Source organism: Entamoeba invadens (genome assembly GCF_000330505.1).
Source record: "Entamoeba invadens IP1 unplaced genomic scaffold scaff_1105074725195, whole genome shotgun sequence".
Lineage (NCBI taxonomy): Eukaryota > Evosea > Mastigamoebida > Endamoebidae > Entamoeba > Entamoeba invadens.
Genome location: NW_004440169.1, coordinates 196338 through 215497, shown reverse-complemented (window position 1 = coordinate 215497; position 19160 = coordinate 196338). Strand labels below are relative to the sequence as shown.

The following is a 19160-nucleotide window of genomic DNA, read 5'->3' as shown; positions in this document are numbered from 1 at the left end:
GGCAATAATTCATGTTTCTATCTTTTTTATTATTGTTGAATTAACAAACTAGTAAGGGTTCTATTCAAAAGCGTCTTATTTTGTGGTATCTTTTTATATTCTATTTAAACGTCTTTGCAAAAAGAGAAAAAATGTGAATGACAATCAAAGTGTTGAAGTTTGTCGTAATACGTCAAAGTCAGTATAGTTTTTTTTACTAATTTCTTATGTACAAGTGTGAATAATTCAATGTACTATTTTATTTAACGTTTGTTAGTATTAATATAATTTTTTAATTTTCTTAATTAAATTATATTAATAATATAATTTAAATTAATAAATTGTTTTTTTATTAATAATACTAGTTAATATTTCTAATACCAATGATTATAGTTTAAATATTATAAAATTTAATTATTAAAGAAATGGGTTTGTGAAAGAATACCAATCTTAAAGAAAACAACTTTCAATGACTTTGAAAAAATAGAAATTTGAGTAAGATCTTTACATTTACAAAAGTATTTGAAAAACTAAGAAACTTATATGAAAAGAGCTCAAGCTCCAACCAAACGATTGAGCAAACGGATTCCCCAAAACGAAACCAAAGAACAGTCGAGTAAATTACCAGAAGACGTCATGAACCGAGAAAAAAAACAAATTCAACGAGAAAAGACCAAAAAACAAGAAGAAACGACGAAACGATATGTCAAGGATTTGTTACTTCACAACCCTCGTGTGGTCTTTGTGTTTTATGATTTTGAATTTACACAATTTCAAGACATCGGGACGTATCCTGTTGAAGCGGGGTTTGTGTTTAAAAGGATAGGCGAAGATTTAGTAGGTACGTACCACTGTATGTTACACCCCCCTATTCAAAAGTGGACCTTCACATACAACCAACTGATTCATGGCATCACCAAAAGTACTCCGAACTTACGGAAAGACTACTCCAAAGTGATCAAAGAGCTCCTCGCAAGTGTCACGAAGTATTGTGGAGCGGTCGACGCAAATGTTGTGTTTGTGTCGAAAGAGGAAATAGTCTCCTCGGACTGCCAATGTCTCACGACGATGTTTGAGTGGGCGAAGGTCACGATGCCACAATTCACTTTCATTAATCACTTCTGTCTTGGTGAAGTCATTTGTGACGTCATGCAGCACCAAATGTACTTCACAAGGAAAAGTCTCAATTTAATATTTAAACAACTTGAGTATGGAACTCGTTGTGATTGGCATAGTCGAAACCCTAAATTTCATTGTGCTTTGAACGATGCAATTAATACCGGAATTTTGTTTGACGTCTTCATATCACAATTCTTGAATATTCAAACAAAAGAACAGAAGTCAATTTCATATGAGAAAAGTCCGTTGGATGTCCCTGACTTCGTGACAAAATTTAACCCACAAACGTGCGGAATTTGTTTTTACTCAAAACACGAGTCAAACGCTCTGATCTTTTGTTGTAAAATCCACGACGTTTTTAAAAGTTCAAATCTGAAAACGGTGGCGACAAAAAAAATTCAAAACGCCGTCCAGGAGATGAGTCAAAATGACGTGTTGATTGTCTGTATCTCCCGTCGTGAACCTTTGCAAGTCAAAGACAAAAACCTGTTTGAAGTGAATTTCAGTGAGTTCGATCAATCCTTCTCACAACAATTTAAACGGAAACTGAACCCTAAGGAAATTCAAAGCGAGAAATTTAAAAGTGTCGAAGATGAACGTCGAAAAACTTTTGTGAAAACAATTTTGCCTTATCTCTTACATGAAAAATGAAATTGAATGTTTTGATTGTTGTTTGTGTTATTCTTAGAGTCGAATATCAGACAAATGAATGGTAATTCTACTGAAAATGGTTTTATTATACTTTTAATATAATTTTTAATATAATTTTTAATATAATTTTATTATAATTTTATTTAATATAATTTACTATATATTTCCTATATATGGATAATTACTTTGGCATTTATGGTGATCTTTTTATACTCTAATTCTTGTCAACATAGTGATGAAGAAAATAGTTGTGATATTCATTGTAACCACAATTGCATTTGTGGTGTTTATTAGTTTCACGGCAGTGGTAATAGGCCTCGCAGTTGGTCTTTCTGTTGGCGATGAAAGTAGTTCATCAGTTCCACACGAATGTATAAGTGGGACTTATTACTTCAAAAGAGTCGACGAACCTCTTGGTAATCCGTTGAAAGGATTTTGCAATTGGTACGGCAACAGTAATGTGCCAAATGTACCATTTTCACTGCAATATAGTCGCATCGAAGTCGACAAATTACTTACAAAAGAGAACACTGTTGATTTGTCTGCTTTAGAACAGATACTAGTCAAGTGCAACAATTCGAAGACACAAGCTGTCGTTCGACTTGTGTTGGACGCTCCAAGCGAAAAGTCGTTTGTCCCCCGATACATCCAAGACAAAATAACGATGTACTCGTACGGATATGACCCCGCTCAAAGTCCCAATTACAACGACAATTATCTCCTCGAGCAATTGTCATATTTGATGACTGAAATTGGAAAGGTTTATGATGGGGACGGGAGAATTGCGTTTTGGCAATTAGGGCTATATGGGCACTGTTTGTTGTGTTTTTATACATTTAATACCAATTTCATTCATTTGAATGATGACAAAGAGGGGGCGAGTGGCACGAGTATTATATCAAAGACACAACTAAAAAAGCGACATCTGCCACATTAGATCGCATCATGGACATGCATTTGAACAATTTGAAAAGAACGAAATGCGAAGTTAGAATCGCAGAGGAGAGAAGTGAATTAAGAAAGATAGGACTGTATCATGACATGTTTAATAACCAAGACGACGACAGTTATATGATGTCTTTGATGATAACACATAACATGACAGACAGATGGAAAACAGAGAGTTTCGGAGGAGAGGACTATCCAGCTGGACAAAGTGAGATGTTTTCGACTGATTCGAAACTTGAAAAGTACTTAGAAAATGTTGAACTGTTTCACCCATCATTCATGTTATCTGCCGACTACTTTAGCAAAAAACAAACTGATGAGAACTTTAATAAGAGAAGAAAGAGAGCAGAGAGGAAGATGGGGTACAATTTGTTCTTACAAACGAGTCGAGTGGAATATATAACAGACTCAATTCAAATCAACGTGAATGTGTCAAACGATGGTGTTGCACCGTTTTACTACGACTGGAAAGTTAATTTTGGAATAATCCAGAAAGAGTCAAATGGTAATGTGACTATTATCAAAGAAGAGCCAAGTAGTGTTGTTATATCTGGTATATTACCAGGAGTAACGAAAGAGTGGGGCTACACTTTTGGTGGGTTACAAAATGTGGAACAATACATGAAAGACGATATTTTTGTAGCACTTCGTGTGCCAAGTCCAGTAAATTCGTTTGTATTGTTTGCGAACAAAGAACAGCGGGATGATGGTTGGGTTGTGTTTGGTAAATGTTGATTCGAATTGTTTAAACCAATGACAATTTGATTTTAATTAGTTCTTTGTTTGTTTCACCAACTCGTCGAGTTTTTCTTGCATTTTGTTTTGGATACCCTTCACAAGTTGCTTTGTTTTGTCGTCATCATTTCTAAGCAACGAAAATCGGTCTTCATTCATGATGACTGGCGAAAAGTCAACGATCCTACACTCGCTGTCCAGTGTGAGTGGGTTCACACCAACTCCTTTCTTTGACGGGTCGTATCTGAACAAGTTCCAGTACCCATTTTGGACCAGAAGTCTCGATTCCTCAATTGCGTTATGGAGGTCGAATTTGTGGTCGACACAGACACAATAAAATATGACAAACGCCGGTCCGTTAAACCTTTCGGCCTCGATCAAAGCTTTCATTGCTTGCTCGGGGTTTGCCTGAACACAACACTGAGCAACGTAACACGTGCCGTAGTTAATCAGAATTGATGCCAAGTCTTTTTGAACAGCATCAGTTCCCTTTGAAGCGAATTTGGAAATTGCACCTTCTGGTGTTGCCTTTGAGTGGTGCCCGCCAGTGTTTGAAAATACTTGGGTGTTGTTAATAATTGTCTTTAAACCAACGTGCAATGAAGCAACATGGTCAACCCCAGCAGTACCAATGTCAAATGCTGCGCCATCGCCAATAACGCTCCACGCCTCAATCTTGTGGAAGTATTCAGCATACTTTTGCACCTCAACAATATCTTCTTCGCTTTTGATTTCTTTCAAAAGTGGTTCAATTTTTGCGCAAAGTTCCTCGGCTTTATCTCCGTCTTCTTTTACAACAAGCCACTCTTCCAACAACTTCGCAAACTCCTTTCCAATGTTGCTTCTCAGTGTTTTGTTGTTTACAATTGTATTAACATGTTTAACTAGTATTTCTCTGTTCTGGTGCAATGAAACTGCCATCCCAAAGGCATACTCCATGTTGTCTTCCAAAAGTGAGTTGCCGTATGTTGGTCCTCGTCCATTTGCGTCTTTTGTGAAAGCAGTCATACCAATTACCCCAGAAGACACACTTGAACACCCAGACGTCATAGCACAAACCATTCTCTTTCCAAACAACTGCGTTGCCATCTTCACCGAAGCCATCTCTCCACAACCAGTACATACGTTCGCAAATTCAAGTAATGGTTTATTCATTGCCAACTCCTCAATTGTCGACTTCTTTTCGAAGTCCGGGATCGTCATTGCGAACTTCCAATTTCTCACTTGTTCTTCGTAATTATCGTCGTCCTCAAGCATAGTTATTGCCTTCGATTTGCATGAACTCGCACAGCTGTTGCATCCCATACAGTCCTCCGGTGATACTTGCACGCGGTACTTGTAATTTCCCTTTGTCGAATTTTTCATCTTGAACTCGTCGGGTACTGGGTGGTCGACGTCAAGCGCAAATATTCGTGAGGATGATGACGGGCACACGATAGAGCACGTTGAGCATTGTTGGCACATGTTAATATCCCAATGTGGTATTCTTTTGTTGACTCTTCTTTTGTTGAACTGTGACTGTCCAGTTGGGCAATAGAACCCAGGCACCATGTCAGACACTTTCAACTCGTTTCCATGTCCATTTTCTATCTTCAGCACTATATCGGTGTAGTACTTGTCATTAACAACCTTCTTGTGTGCTCTCTTTTCTTCTATAATTTTCTCTATCTTCTGTTTGTACATTCCACCTTTGTAATCTGCTTCATCAAATGAGTGATTTCCAGTTCTCATTTTTAGTACCTCTTTGACGCAATCTTCAGTTGTCATTTTCTTGAAAAAGACTCTGACGTTTTTCCTCAACACCGTTTCAAGCGTCTCAAGGCTGAGTTGTTGGAACGACTCGCAATCTTCTGAAATGACAAGAATCCCGTTTTTCTTTATGTCTTTCAAAACAGGAACGAAATATTGAGTTCTCTCCAATACAAAGACAACATCCGCCTCTTCAATCTCAAATTGTGAGAGAATTTCTCTTTTAGAAATCCTGAGATCGTTTCTTACCATTCCAGCTTCTTTAGCCATATCTATCATTTTAAATCCCTGAACGTATTCTTCTTTCGTTGTGGAACTCAAAATCGTTTTTGATATTGGAACACCAGAAACACCATATATAATCACCTCAAAATCAGCGCCTTTCATCGTGAAGTTTGAGTCATATGAAAGTGAGAGGTGTGTGACGTCATCATCTATACCAATTGTGAAACTATAAATAAATAGCTGTTTTATTATAATCAGTTGTTTATTTCTTTTGTGGCAAAACATATGGTTCAAATTACTATATTATTTATTTAATTACAATTTAATATATTAAGTATAGTTTGTAAATTATTAAATGTAGTATATAGATGATGTATTTATAGAATGAGTGATTAACAGAACAAGATTCGCCATTTCAGAATGGGGAAGAATATAAGGCAAAAAAATAGAACAAACATCGTTTTCAGCTTGTTGTTCTCAGCAATATTCTTTATTATCGATAGAATCATGGAAGGGGTCATTTCCTTGCCTCCAAGACCATATCTGCATTCATGAACTTTGATTCTCATATCGGCCTCGTTCAATGCAGAACACACTGCTTGATATAAAGGCTCCCCGTTTGCTCCAGGTTCTTTGGTCTTGTCAAGCACAACGATCTTCTTTGTAGTTTTTGGAATCTTCTCAATAAGCTTCTCGACAGAGAAAGGCAGAATCAGCCTCACTTCGATGAGGCACACCTTTTCCCCAACAAGTTTTTTGTTCTCTTCCAAAAGCAAATTTCTGATTGTTCCACAGACACTACCAAATGCGATGATACAGACCTCAGCATCAGTGTCGCCGAACAAATCAAAAACGTTGTATTTCCTTCCAGTCTTCTCTTCGAATTTATTGAAACAATTTTGGACAATCTCGGGTACTCTGTTATAGTACTCGTTCGTACGTTCCATTGCTTGGAAAGTCGTGTCGTTGCATTGTATGAGAGTTTGTGTTGTTGGGTTGTGTGGAGACAGTCTCCTTTGTCTGTGCTTCTCCAGCTGCTTTTTATTGATCAGACCGAAAAGATCGTTGGGTTCCAACGTGCTCACTTTTTGGAGTGCGTAGCCAGTTTTGAACCCATCAAAGAAGTGGAGGAAGGGGAGTGATGCTTCGATTGTGGCCATATAGCATATGACGGCAAAGTCGTAGCTCTCTTGTGGGGTGTTCGACGTTAAGTAACAGAAACCAGTTGATCTGCATGACAGCACATCAGTATTGTCACAAAACACAGTCATCCCAGAAGCTCCAATGTTTCGCGATGCAACATGAATAACAGCTGGAAGTAACTCCCCAGCAATTTTGAACATATTTGGTGGCATTAGTAACAATCCTTGTGATGAAGTAAAGGTGGATGGAATTGCACCAGTAAGTGCAGAACCATGTACAGAAGCAATTGAGCCAAGTTCACTTTCCATTTCAATAACCGATGTAACGTTTCCGTACATATTCTTAACATGAGAAGCTGACATTTCTTCACACGTTTCGCCAATGGATGTTGCAGGTGAAATTGGGAATATAAATTGTGTGTCACTCATGTAATAAGCAACTTGTGCCACTGCGTGGCATCCATCAATCAATGACATTTTTGTTATTTAAAGATACAAAGCGTCTTCATTTATGTCTTCATTTGGTAATTGTTCCAAAATAATGTTTTAAAAACAAACGTTTACAAATTATTCTTGACAAAAAACAACATTTCAAAGTATTATGAAAAGTAGTTAGCTTTTTATTTCATAACAATAGCTTTCTTTATTTCGTACTTGAAATAATAAAAAAGCAACATCTCGAATTAAGTTATTATGAAATATCTCGCAGAGCTGCTTATAAAAAGATTTTCAATGTTAAAAACAAAGGAGATATTTTTTTTATTGTGTTTAAATAGTGTTTTGTTGATACTATAATTATTAATTATCATTTATCATTTATTAATTTATTAATTAATTATTATTAATACAAATAATCATTTTTTGTTCAATTTACATAAAAGTGGCTACATTTTAAATTTCAATGAAAGTCACAGTTACTGAGTTAACAAAATGAATTTAAAAAAAATATAAACAAAAATGTATTATTCTGTGGAGGATTGTTCACTAAAAAGATGTGCCATCTTTCCAAGTGATCCAGCTGGCCATCCCAATTCACTTGTACGAGAAAGCAAAAATTGTTTTTTAGATGTGGTCCAATCTTTGATGAGTCTATTAGTGAGGAAACAAAAGAAAGCAAATTCCAAAACACTTCAATTGACCATTTCGACTAATAAACATAAAACAATGTATTACTATAATATTTAAGTTAAATATATTATTATATAGTAAAATATAATTAAATATAATTAAATAAAGTAAAAAGAACAAACAAAGAAAAGAAGTTGTTGACATGATCAGGGTATTGTTCCCACTGGTAAGTTTCATATCTGTCTGTGTACATGATGATTTCTTTAATCATTGCGATGACATCTTCTGCCTTCCAATTTTTGATCAAGTCGACAACGAGCACGGTGAAAAAGACTTCATTAGTCTTTATTCCCCAGTCTGAAATAGCTTGCATGATACACTTTCTTACCTCGAAACATGAGTAACAATATTTGTTGATCAAGTAGTTGTAGATATTTGCGAGTCGTTGAGCGCCATTTTCTGTTCTTCCCAAGACGAATATGACAGTCCCCAGACTCTCACTTGGCTTCTGTGTAATTCTCTTTTGTTTTTCTGTTTGTTCATTTTGTGGTTTTTGTCCAATTTGGATGACACTTTGAGTCTGCAGTCTTTCTGTGCTTTGTGAGGTTTGTATATTTGGTTGACTCGGTTTTTCACTTTGCCCACTTGTTATAGTCTTACTATGCACTTGTATAACATTTTTGTCAGTGCTCCGGTTATCGGTAGGTTCCATCCCACAGATCGAACTATCCCCTTGAATTCCTCCAGCAAACATTTCGATGTCTTTTAAGTCACCTTCACAAAAGTTGTCCCACCAAAAGTCACCGATTTCCGTGTCTTTCCACGTACCCATTATAATCTCACATATCGAATAAAAGTATCGTTCGCAAGTGCTCTTTCCGATAGAGACAAGTAATTCTCTGAATTTATTACTATCGCAATTTTTCTCTTCGGTCAAACGTGTTTGGACTTCTTGCCACTGCATGACGGGAATTTCAACTTTGTCCAGAGGAGGGCAGTATGTCTGTTTTTGCTCGGGTATGTTTGTCTTATCAACGAAGGAATATATTTCGTCTGTCTGGGGGTTGATCTTAAAATTCTCGATTTGTTGTTTGATCGCTTCAGTCCAGTTTTTAGCATCTTCGAGGGTTTCTGAGTTGATTTCTTGTGTGCGGTGCACAGAGTTTATTAAAATGGTTGGTTTGCGGGAGTCTTCAAGTAATTGAACTGTCGATTTTTCGTTGATCTCAATAATACCTTTTGGTACTGCGTTTGGACTATTTTTGGTGAAGTAGTAAATGTAGTGGTCTTTCATCACAAACCAACGTTTCTTCCATGTGTGAAAATCTGCACCCTTTTTGACTAAATATCCTTCCTTCTGGGCATTTTTAATGGTGAGAAGTTGGATCTTCTTGAACTTTGCAAACTCGGGGTGGTCGCTCATTTTGAAGTGAATTGATTATCATGTTCTGGTGATATTTTATTCGACTTATTTTAATTCCAAAAAAACTGTTAATGAATTCGACGAATGAACTGAAAATTGAATTTGTTTTTGAAAAGTGCAAAATGTTTTCATTGGATTTAACTGTTATAATAATGTAGCTATACTTTGTAATAGTAGAAACCCTTTTTTTCAGTATAAAAGGACAGTTGGGAAACTGATTAACGTCACAATGATGAAAAATCCAACTGATAGAGCCGTGATTCATATGTTTTTATTTCTGAGTGACCATTTCCAACACTATACATAATGACTTCGTGTCGTTATGTTCTTTTTCAATTTTCAAAGTAGATAAATTATAGTCATTATAAAAACGAATTCATCGTTATCACTTATAAAAGTCTTGATTTTAAAAATTGAATATAGTATGTATGGATAGATAAACAAGTCATTTTAACTTTAAATCATTATCGATAGAAACAATTACATTTGTTATAACTAAAAGTAATTTTAATGTTATTAGAAATAATTGTAATTTAAACTCAAGATAAGTAAGTATTCTGAGTTTAAATGTTGTTCGATATTTGTATAAAGAATAAAAACATTGAAGCTCAATTATTACACAGTGTTCATTTTATTTTTTATTTAGTACAGTTTAATTTAACGATTTTATCATTTACTGTTTTTGATACAGTTTCTTAATAATTATAACAGTAGGAGGAAATATGGGGATGCAAGAGAAAGGAGGATGCTCGTAACTATTGGTTAATATCAATTGAAAAATAATAAAATTACTATTAATTTTAATATAAATTATTAATCAAAAAATTAATAAAATGAAAAAACCAAAATAAATTTATTATTAATAATATCAAATTAATTAATATTTAGATTAGCATCCCACTTTTTCCGTTAAATGTAACTCTAATCTCTTTTCCAGCTGTTTTTGGTCGGTGATAAAACATATGTCAATTTAAGCTGAATTATTAGGATAAATATATAAAACATTTCTGATCTTTTTCTCTTCATATTGATGCTCATTCAACTAAGATAAAAATATAAGTAAAAAAAAATCAATTATTTTCATGAAGATAATATATTTTATAACAAATATTAAATATATATTATTAATATATTATAAAATAAATCAGATTATATTAATATTATATATAGTTTAATTTATTGTTAGATAATAGAGTAATATAAATTTAGTTATAATAATAAATGAAATAGTTATAACATTATTTATACCAAAGAACTTGTCTGTGTTGTTTTTATAATAGTTTAATTATTAATTTCATATTAATTTATGTTATTAAAAATTAATCAAATACACGGTTATTTGTTATAATACAGTGTTCAAAAAAACAATTAAAAAGTAATATAATAAAACAATTATTAATTATAATTTTGAAAGAAAAAAGCAAAAATATAAAGTTTTTTATATACAAAAATGATAAAAAAAATGAACTTTGAGTGGACAAGATATTCTTATTTATAACGGAAATGAGACCTCTGTTTATTTCCTATTTTTTTACTTTTTTTCAATAAAGACCAAAAACGAATACCCGATATAATTTAATCTGTTTTTTTTTCAAAACGTGTTCAGAATTAATTTCAAAAAATGGACATCTTGTATAACCCAAATTGTATCAATCCAAAATATTAAAAATAATATTAAAAGTAATAGTTTTTCGTAAACTTATTTCTTTTCTCGACTTACTTCTCTTTTTTCTGTTCAATTGAAGACTTGAAAAAAAACTGGTAGATACACTCAACGTATTTAAGGCATGCACACGATGCTTTTTCTTATTTTATTACTTTTATCTGTAAGCTCTTTGTTTACTAAAGAGCATCACGTTGTCTTTACAATGGCAGTAGGACCCAAAAGCCATAATTATCTCCACGAGACTATGGATTACTTTTTGCATGCGTATAACTTCAATCACCTTGGGATCAAGATTGATTTGTTTTTTACTAAAGGATGTGAGAATTGTCAGTTTCCAGAGTTTGACAAAGAACTCAACAGACTCTCCAATTACGATTTCAAGGTGTACAATGTTTCTTTTAAAATGATTCCAGTCAACAAATTAGAAGACAAAGGAATGGTCAAATTTCAAGAGAAGTTTGAGAGTTGGGTTGTTGATTTTAGGAAGGACACGGTGAACGAACGAGAGGAGTCTTGTTATTGGTGGTACATCAAAGACTCCAAAATTAATCATTATGCATTTAGTCTAGCAAGGTATGCCAAACAATATACAGACGCAGACTACATCCTCTTTTTGGAAGACGACATTCTGATCAAAAAGGACTTCTTTGTCACTCTTAAGAACGTTTTGGATCAATACAAAGATGGCAAACAAGTGGCTACACGGACTATGATATGTCAAGACAAGTATAATGATATCAAAGTCCATAACAAACAACTCGGATTTTGTGTTGCGGGGTTCTTCGGCATTTTGCTTGGAAAACGAGAGTTTAAGAAGATCAACAAATTCTGGAAATACATGAATTGGGGTGTTTGTGTTGACGCTTATAACTGTTATATGGACGACTTCTTGAATATGTCCACACCAATGTTCCAAACGGCTAAGCATGTCGGGTGGGAAAGATTCACTACGGTAAAAGACCCGAAGTTTTGGATGTAATTAATTGAGTAGATGTATTTCTATCTTATTTTTTTAATTTGAAATCAATATCGTTCGAGTCAGTCTTTTATTGTTATCTAGTGAACAATAAATAGCTTTATTTTTGTTTAAACATCAGACATTAAATAAAACGTGAAACAATTGGGACAGCTTCCCGAAATATTCAATTTTATTGGTCAAAAAGGTACCAGATAACATTTGAGACTGACTGGAGTTATATTTTAAAATAAATACATTTATAACTTACATTTGAAATAAGTGATATATTAAACGAAGTGGTTTATTCTTTTTGTACTTCTTTCTTTCAAATAAGCTGTTATTTTTCCTCTTCACCTTAAAAAAAAGAAGTACAAAAAGAATATATTATAAACCACAATATATGATGAAAATAGTGTGGTATTGTGTTATTGGAAGAGATTTAGAATCTGGTTAATAACAAAAAGAAAAACTGGAATTATAGAACCTACTTTCAATAAGTTAACTCAGTAAAGAAAATAAAATCCATTTAAAATAAATACCATGAATAGATCTATTTATAACATAAATTCCATATAAACCAGTTTCGTATAATCAGTTCACACTTCTTTACTAATGTTATTGTATTTTAACTCAAAAATTGTATAAAACACAAATTAAACATAACAATCAGTCACACATTACAATTAACACTCTTATTTAATCGGCTCCTCCTTCTTATAATACCTATCGTGGTCTATAGAAAATCCTTCCGCCAATATTTTATGACGAAGGACGGGTGAACATCCGCTTCCTCTTGTGTACAACATTTTCCAGTAATTACTATAGACTGCAGTATTTCTCTCTCTAAAGCAAGCCCGTTGTGTGCACATATCAACGCTCATATTATTTTCATTCTTATTATTAACGTTCGAGTTATTATAAAACGCGTAAAAGAGATGATTATGCACGGCTTGGTCATACCCCCACTTCTCCCACTTTTCAACGTCTAATGTTTCAACCATCTTTTTCACATACAAAAAGATCTGTTCGGCGCCTCCAAACATCGTCCCCGCGTTCATCAAAATAGACCCATTCTTCACATAATTGTCTGCTTCCTCTGTTCCAAATCCATCCCTCATCGCGTTGTATACACATTCAACCCCAAAGGTCACACAATTAATCCCACCGTCATCACACTCCGCTAAAAAGACAAGTTCGTCGCCCGAGAACGTCGCGAAGAAGTCGCCGAAGATAAAAACGTCTCGCTGGTCGCTGATAAGTATTCTTTCGTACTTCCCAACATTCTTCGACAAAAAATTGAAGTACGCGAAAAAGCGACGAACGACATCTTGCCCTTTTTTAGTGGACTGTTTCTCAACTCTCTCGCGAACAACACGAACGCGATAAGATTCGGCGATATCGAAAAACTCGGGGATGTCAAGGCCGTCAAGATATAACACAACGCGATCGGCGTTGGGGATCGACGAGTTCGAGAGACCAAAAGCAAATTTAGTGTTGTCTCGAATTTTGTCCCAATACTCGACGTCTCGTATCCCAACAGCTGTGAGCCACAAGTCTTTTTTATTGTTTGGTTTGTATTTGAAGACATCACCACACTTTCCTTTGTAATTAAAGCGACGAACATCAATCAGAGAGTCATGGTACGTTGGAACAGGGTATGAGTAATTCGAATGGCGTGGAGTGAAATACCGAGGATATGTTAATGTTGCTATGCCATATCCTAAGGTTGAATAGAAGAGAAGTAATAAGGAAAAAACTAAAGTGGAAAGAATAATAAAAACTATGTGAAGTACATTGAATGGGGCCATGTGGGTTTCGAGTTCTTTTGTGGTGTTCTCATTTTTAACCAAAAACAACAATTGTTATTATAATTTTACTAATCTTATTTATATAATTATATTATAATTATAATATAATAAGAAAAGAGTTTTACTGTGAAGATTGCGTAGTTATTATATAACAGCACCTCAAACTAGCCTTATGAATAAAGCTTACCTTCTGGGATTTTTTTCAAGTATTTCTATTATATATTAACTATAAATGAATTATTTATTTTATTATAAAATTTCAAATTTGTTCCACACCAATCAAAACTTTTTTTCAAAATATAGTTTCTGATACTTAACTATTAATTGGAATATTTATATGATTAAATTAACTATATTTTGAAAAACAATCCCAGAAGGCAAGCTTTTCCCATAAGGCTAGTTTGAGGAACTGTATCTTCGTTTTAAAATTAAAACATTTTAACTTTTTTGAAACGATTAAATTTGGGTAAGTTAATTTTAATTTTGAAAAAATATAATAATTATAATAGTATAGTTTTAATTTTATAATAAATTGGATTGATTTAATAAACAAATTTTTAACAATTGAAGTAATTTTTTTGTTATAATAACACAAATCTTTGAATGTATTTATTTATATTACTGCTAAATAAATGGAATTAAAAGGGGCTAGTATGCCTTAAACAGTTCAGCTCAGAGTTTTTTTATGGAGTTAATTATTTGTATTTCTAAAAACAATTGTATAAGTACCATTAAATTATCAACAAAAATTAATTAATTATCAAGTGATATATACAACTATGAATATTAATTTAATCAATATTCATATATAATTGTTGAAACATTGTTTTATATTTTAATTCATGTTTATCCAAATATTTAAACTGTTTCGATTTAGTTGGGTGCATAACCACAACGAGATCCTATTTATTGTAAAGTCGAGTTATTAAATTATAACAAGTTAAACATTTTTTACAACTTAATAATAATTTTTAGTTGTGTATTATATATTTTGATAAATTGTATTAATTATAATAATACAAAATGACAATCTTTTTTTTTGCCAAAATGAAAAAAAATATCTTCAACAATAACGTCTATCATAAAGGTTGAGTTTCATGTTAAATTTAATGTGAAAGTTGGAGTTTTATGTCAACCTTCGCACTTTAATTATTTTTTATAACAAAAAAACAGTATCAATAACAATATTTTATTTTTTAACACAGTAAAAAAAACATCTTTAATTTGTTTAATTTTAAAAAAGTGTGAAAATAATTTTTAAACAATGAAATTGTAAGCGAAAAATGTAACAATAATTTGAAATGTGCTAAATGACAAATAAATTCCAAATGTAATGTCATTACAGATAGCGGAATTAACAGGGACCACAGGAAAAACCAGGGACCAGACTAATTTTAGCTATTGAATATTAAGCGGATTTTATACAATAAAACGGGCAAATATATAAATAAAAATGTAATTTTCTTGTTATTTGGTCTTAATAACGGTTATTATTCGGGATGAAAAAAAAATGAATGTGTTGTATAAAGTCTGAATGAACAACAGCTTAATGTGAGCTATAATAGTAAGTTTATTATTATTAATTTTTGTTTAATTATAAAATATTATTCTTTTGTTCAACCTTGTTTAACTTCAACACAACCATTCAATTAAATCGTTCATTCATTTTTTTTATTCACTTGGTTGTTTCAATAAGTCACTTTTCGTTCAGTATTAAAAGTGACTCACGTAATAAATGAAAATAAAGTAAAGAATAAATAAATTATTGGAATGTTAGACATTCAGTAAATGATGGATGATCATTAAACGTATTAAACAACGGAAGATAAATCAATATAAAGAACAAACTTTACTTTGGCTCGGCTGGGCATTAACAATAAAGGCAGCTTCAAATGATTAATTAAGAGTTTCATATTTTATAGTTTTTTCTATTTTATTTGAAAAATAGTGTGTCTATTAATACTTGGTCCCTGGTTTTTGAAAATAAACCAACATATCCTCCAAAAACCTGATTATTTGGGGATTTTTCCATAACAAGGAAACTATATACCAAAAATAAAACAGCTTAATTTAGTCTGGTCCCTGGTTTTTCCTGTATCTGTACATTCAAACTTTATTTATTAAAAAATCGAATTTTTAAGTAGATTCAAAATTAATTTTAAATTGATGTCTACAGTAGGGAAAATGAACCTTAGCCCAGGAAATGTACTTTAGCCCAAAGAAATTCCTATATTTTTTTTTAAAAACATGGGTTTTTACTAAAAAAACAAATATTTTAAAAAATTGACTTATATTTAGGTATAGTTTATTATTTTAATATAACAATAGAAAATAATTAGTTTTTATTTGAGTTAAGGTTAATTTCCTAGGCTAAGGTTTATGACCCAACTGTAGTATCAATATAAATGGCAAAACTCTGTATTCTTTTAACCTCTAGTTTTAAATATAGCATTTTAATTAAAATATTATATTATTTTAAATTGAATTATATTTCTTTAGTTTTTTATTGCTTTATTAAAAAATTGTATAATAAACAAATAAAAAATACATTCATTTTAGCAAAAACAAATACAAGTTAAATGTACATTTCATAAATAAGTTGAAAATTTGCTTTAAATAACTAAGAACAATTGTATAGTTTTACCAATATTATAACTTTGCTTATGATTTAACTTAAATAATAAGATTATTAAAGTTTTACGGTTTTATTATTTTTTTTTATAATAATTAATTGCATTACTTTTTGGGTAACGAACCTTGTTACAGCACATATATAGATTATTTTTAATTTTACTAAACTATTATAATAATTTATTATCATTTCAATTTCATGTTTTGGTCAGATATAAAGTAATTATTATAATGGTTTTATTCATATAAAAAAAATTACAAATATTAATATATAAGGTTAAATATTTTTTTCTAATTTAATTATTTACACAAAAACAGGGAGAAAAGATTAAAAAACAAAAAAATTATAAATATAACAACTGTATAGTAATAATTATAGAATTTTTAGGAAACAAATTTCAAAAAAAGCTAAGTTTGTCTTCCAAACATCAATTATACAAAAACCAAAAAAATTAAACCTGACGAACACGTTATTTTTATTCCATAATTATTAAAGTAATAAATTAACAAGTAGATTTATAGTTTCAAAAATTTTATTTAATGATTCTGTTACTACTCCTTATCGTTGCCGCACAGTCATACTCGGTCACGTACATCCTTTTGGCGGGACCAAAGAAGTCCAAAATGAAAAAGGCGCTTTTGCGCTCGATGCGGGATTTCTATGTTGCACTTGAAAACCTACCTTCTGATGTTGAAATTAAAAGTATATACATGGTAAAGGGGTGTTTACAAGACTGTGATTTTCCCGACTATGACCGAGTAATCCGAACACTTCAAGTCCGTTTTCCAAACATAAACATTATTCCTTATTGGCCTGAACCACCTTTAGAGGAAAAAGTTTTATTTGGGAAGTGGTTTAATGACTACTATTCAACACACTTTGCACGTGTACAAGTTTGGGATCAGTACTTATTGAAGAAACACCTCACAATCAATTTTTACTTTTATTCGGCCCTTCTCAACGCCTTTAATAACAACCCAACTGATGTTTACATCTACGCAGAAGACGACCAAACATATGCCCCAAATACATTCTCAACTGTGAGCGAGTTGATGAAGAGACCTGAGATCAACAAGACAGCTATCCCAAGATGCTTCTCGAAGATATCACTAACAAATGGCCAAGCCAATAGAAATGTATCACAACTGAACTTAACTCAAGAAGAGGTCTGGGGGGCTTTTGGGGCCTTTAGAAGCAGCGATGAAGCAAAACTCTTTTCAAGAATATTGAAGTTCACTAATTATCATGATACAGAAGATTGGCTCTCCCAGGTGTTTTGTATGTGGATTGGAAGGCCGATAATCGACGTCAACTGCGTTTCGAGACACTTTGGAAGAGACCGGAATATGCCCAAATAAGGGAGGATTGATACAAAAACTGAATAGTGATTTATAATTGGATAAATTTTTTAACTAATATAACTTTATTTACAAACCATTAGCAACATACAAATGATATTGTCGTTGTATTTTTTACAATTATTTACTCAATTATTTTATTCTATCGAGTTTTATTGGAAAATTTATATTAGTAATTAAACACGATAAAAATTATATTAATAGAATATGCAAAAGTCCACAGATTGATAACTGTGTAAAAAACTAACAAATAAACAAGAAAAAAATAACTTCGTGGCAAATCAGCCAAAAAAATACCATTATCATTTATTTTCTTCTTATTAAAAAAGTATTAATTACTGAACAAAAAAACAGGGTTAAAAAACAATGATAAATAAAACTCATTTAATGGTTTAAGACTGAAATGTTGAAAAAAAGTCGAGTAATTTTAAAAACAGCAAATTTAAACATGTTTAAAATTAAAAAAAGACCAGATAATTCAAAACGGACTGTGTTAAAAAACTGGTTTTTGTAAAAGTTTTTACCCCAAATTATCTTTTGTTTTTTTGGATTACTATTAAAAATATTGATAAAAACGGGATTATTAATCTAAACACTTAACTTGGAATTTATTTTAATTTTTTGGACATTCTGTTCAAAACCGAAACAAGCATTAATTTATGTTCGAACAAAATCGGTCATTTTTAGCCAATCAAACCCTATAACCTGTTAGAGAGAGAACTCTACTTAGTTTTAGTCTATAAAATGCCCACTCTTCAGAAATTCCGCTTTTGTGAGGTTTAACTGTATTTTGAATGAATAAATTATTGACTCAAGTCGATAACAATGTTATATTAATTAATAAGCTCAACCATAATTCAGTTTGATATGTTGACTCAAAAAGAGAAACAACGTAGGTGTCTTCTAAATCATCAACAATGTAATTACCATTAACTTTTTACATTTAAACATATATCAAAAATAACATAAGAAATAAGCACTATAACAAACATTGATACGCTCGGTGTTATCAAGTATTTAACAACAAAAGTAAATACAGTTAATACCACACTTAGATGTTGAAAACTCTAAAACAAAGTGATTTATAATTATATCATAGATTTTATAAAATGTACAAAACAGACACACAAACACCATGAGACGTATTGAACATGTAAAATCAAACACTGATTTCCACATCTACAGATATTTCAATATACTGGTCGTTAAAAGGTGTTGATTCTTTCACAACCATCAAGAGATCAAGAATTACATTTTTTAATTGATAATTGCACCAGTCGATATAGTGTTTGAAGACTTAAAATTGAAATAAATGATATTCAAAACTACATTATGTTGCCTTTAAAATGTCTATTAAATACACCCACAATACATCCAATATGTTGTTATGTATGTTATTTACTGTTATTTGTTAAATAATATAAAACCAATAATTATAATATTGATAATAACAATCATTAACTTTATTATTACTTTTGCTAAAATAAATAATTAAATTTTAGTTTTATAAGCTTGATAATTATACTATATTTTGTTATATTCTTATGATTACTAAAAATTCTTATATTATTAATATTGAAACTACCAAAAATAATATATTATTATAAACTATATTAAGTTCGAACAATATTTAATAGTAATAAAATTAATTAAAATTATTTTAAATGATTTAAAATGTAGTATTACACATAAATGAACT

The 19160-nt window shown here is 31.6% G+C and overlaps 7 protein-coding genes across 7 annotated transcripts; 4 read left to right on the top strand and 3 right to left on the bottom strand.

Annotated features, from left to right (window-relative positions):
* Positions 1-522: 522 nt before the first annotated feature.
* EIN_274530 (hypothetical protein) lies at positions 523-1749 on the top strand (the record flags this gene model as incomplete). The annotated part of the gene is made up of 1 exon (XM_004254599.1): positions 523-1749. The coding sequence occupies one exon, from the start codon at positions 523-525 to the stop codon at positions 1747-1749; it is 1227 nt and encodes a 408-aa protein (XP_004254647.1).
* A 235-nt stretch (positions 1750-1984) lies between these two features.
* On the top strand, positions 1985-3432 carry EIN_274520 (hypothetical protein; the record flags this gene model as incomplete). Its single annotated transcript, XM_004254598.1, has 2 exons — positions 1985-2564; positions 2624-3432. The coding sequence occupies 2 exons, from the start codon at positions 1985-1987 to the stop codon at positions 3430-3432; spliced, it is 1389 nt and encodes a 462-aa protein (XP_004254646.1).
* A 36-nt stretch (positions 3433-3468) lies between these two features.
* On the bottom strand, positions 3469-7025 carry EIN_274510 (pyruvate-flavodoxin oxidoreductase, putative; the record flags this gene model as incomplete). The annotated part of the gene is made up of 2 exons (XM_004254597.1): positions 3469-5632; positions 5863-7025. 2 exons carry the CDS (start codon positions 7023-7025, stop codon positions 3469-3471), a joined length of 3327 nt encoding a protein of 1108 aa, XP_004254645.1.
* Positions 7026-7764: 739 nt separating this feature from the next.
* On the bottom strand, positions 7765-9039 carry EIN_274500 (hypothetical protein; the record flags this gene model as incomplete). The annotated part of the gene is made up of 1 exon (XM_004254596.1): positions 7765-9039. The coding sequence occupies one exon, from the start codon at positions 9037-9039 to the stop codon at positions 7765-7767; it is 1275 nt and encodes a 424-aa protein (XP_004254644.1).
* A 1787-nt stretch (positions 9040-10826) lies between these two features.
* On the top strand, positions 10827-11684 carry EIN_274490 (hypothetical protein; the record flags this gene model as incomplete). The annotated part of the gene is made up of 1 exon (XM_004254595.1): positions 10827-11684. One exon carries the CDS (start codon positions 10827-10829, stop codon positions 11682-11684), a length of 858 nt encoding a protein of 285 aa, XP_004254643.1.
* Positions 11685-12355: 671 nt separating this feature from the next.
* EIN_274480 (hypothetical protein) lies at positions 12356-13471 on the bottom strand (the record flags this gene model as incomplete). Its single annotated transcript, XM_004254594.1, has 1 exon — positions 12356-13471. One exon carries the CDS (start codon positions 13469-13471, stop codon positions 12356-12358), a length of 1116 nt encoding a protein of 371 aa, XP_004254642.1.
* Positions 13472-16642: 3171 nt separating this feature from the next.
* Positions 16643-17461, top strand: EIN_274470 (hypothetical protein; the record flags this gene model as incomplete). The annotated part of the gene is made up of 1 exon (XM_004254593.1): positions 16643-17461. One exon carries the CDS (start codon positions 16643-16645, stop codon positions 17459-17461), a length of 819 nt encoding a protein of 272 aa, XP_004254641.1.
* Between the last annotated feature and the right edge of the window lie 1699 nt (positions 17462-19160).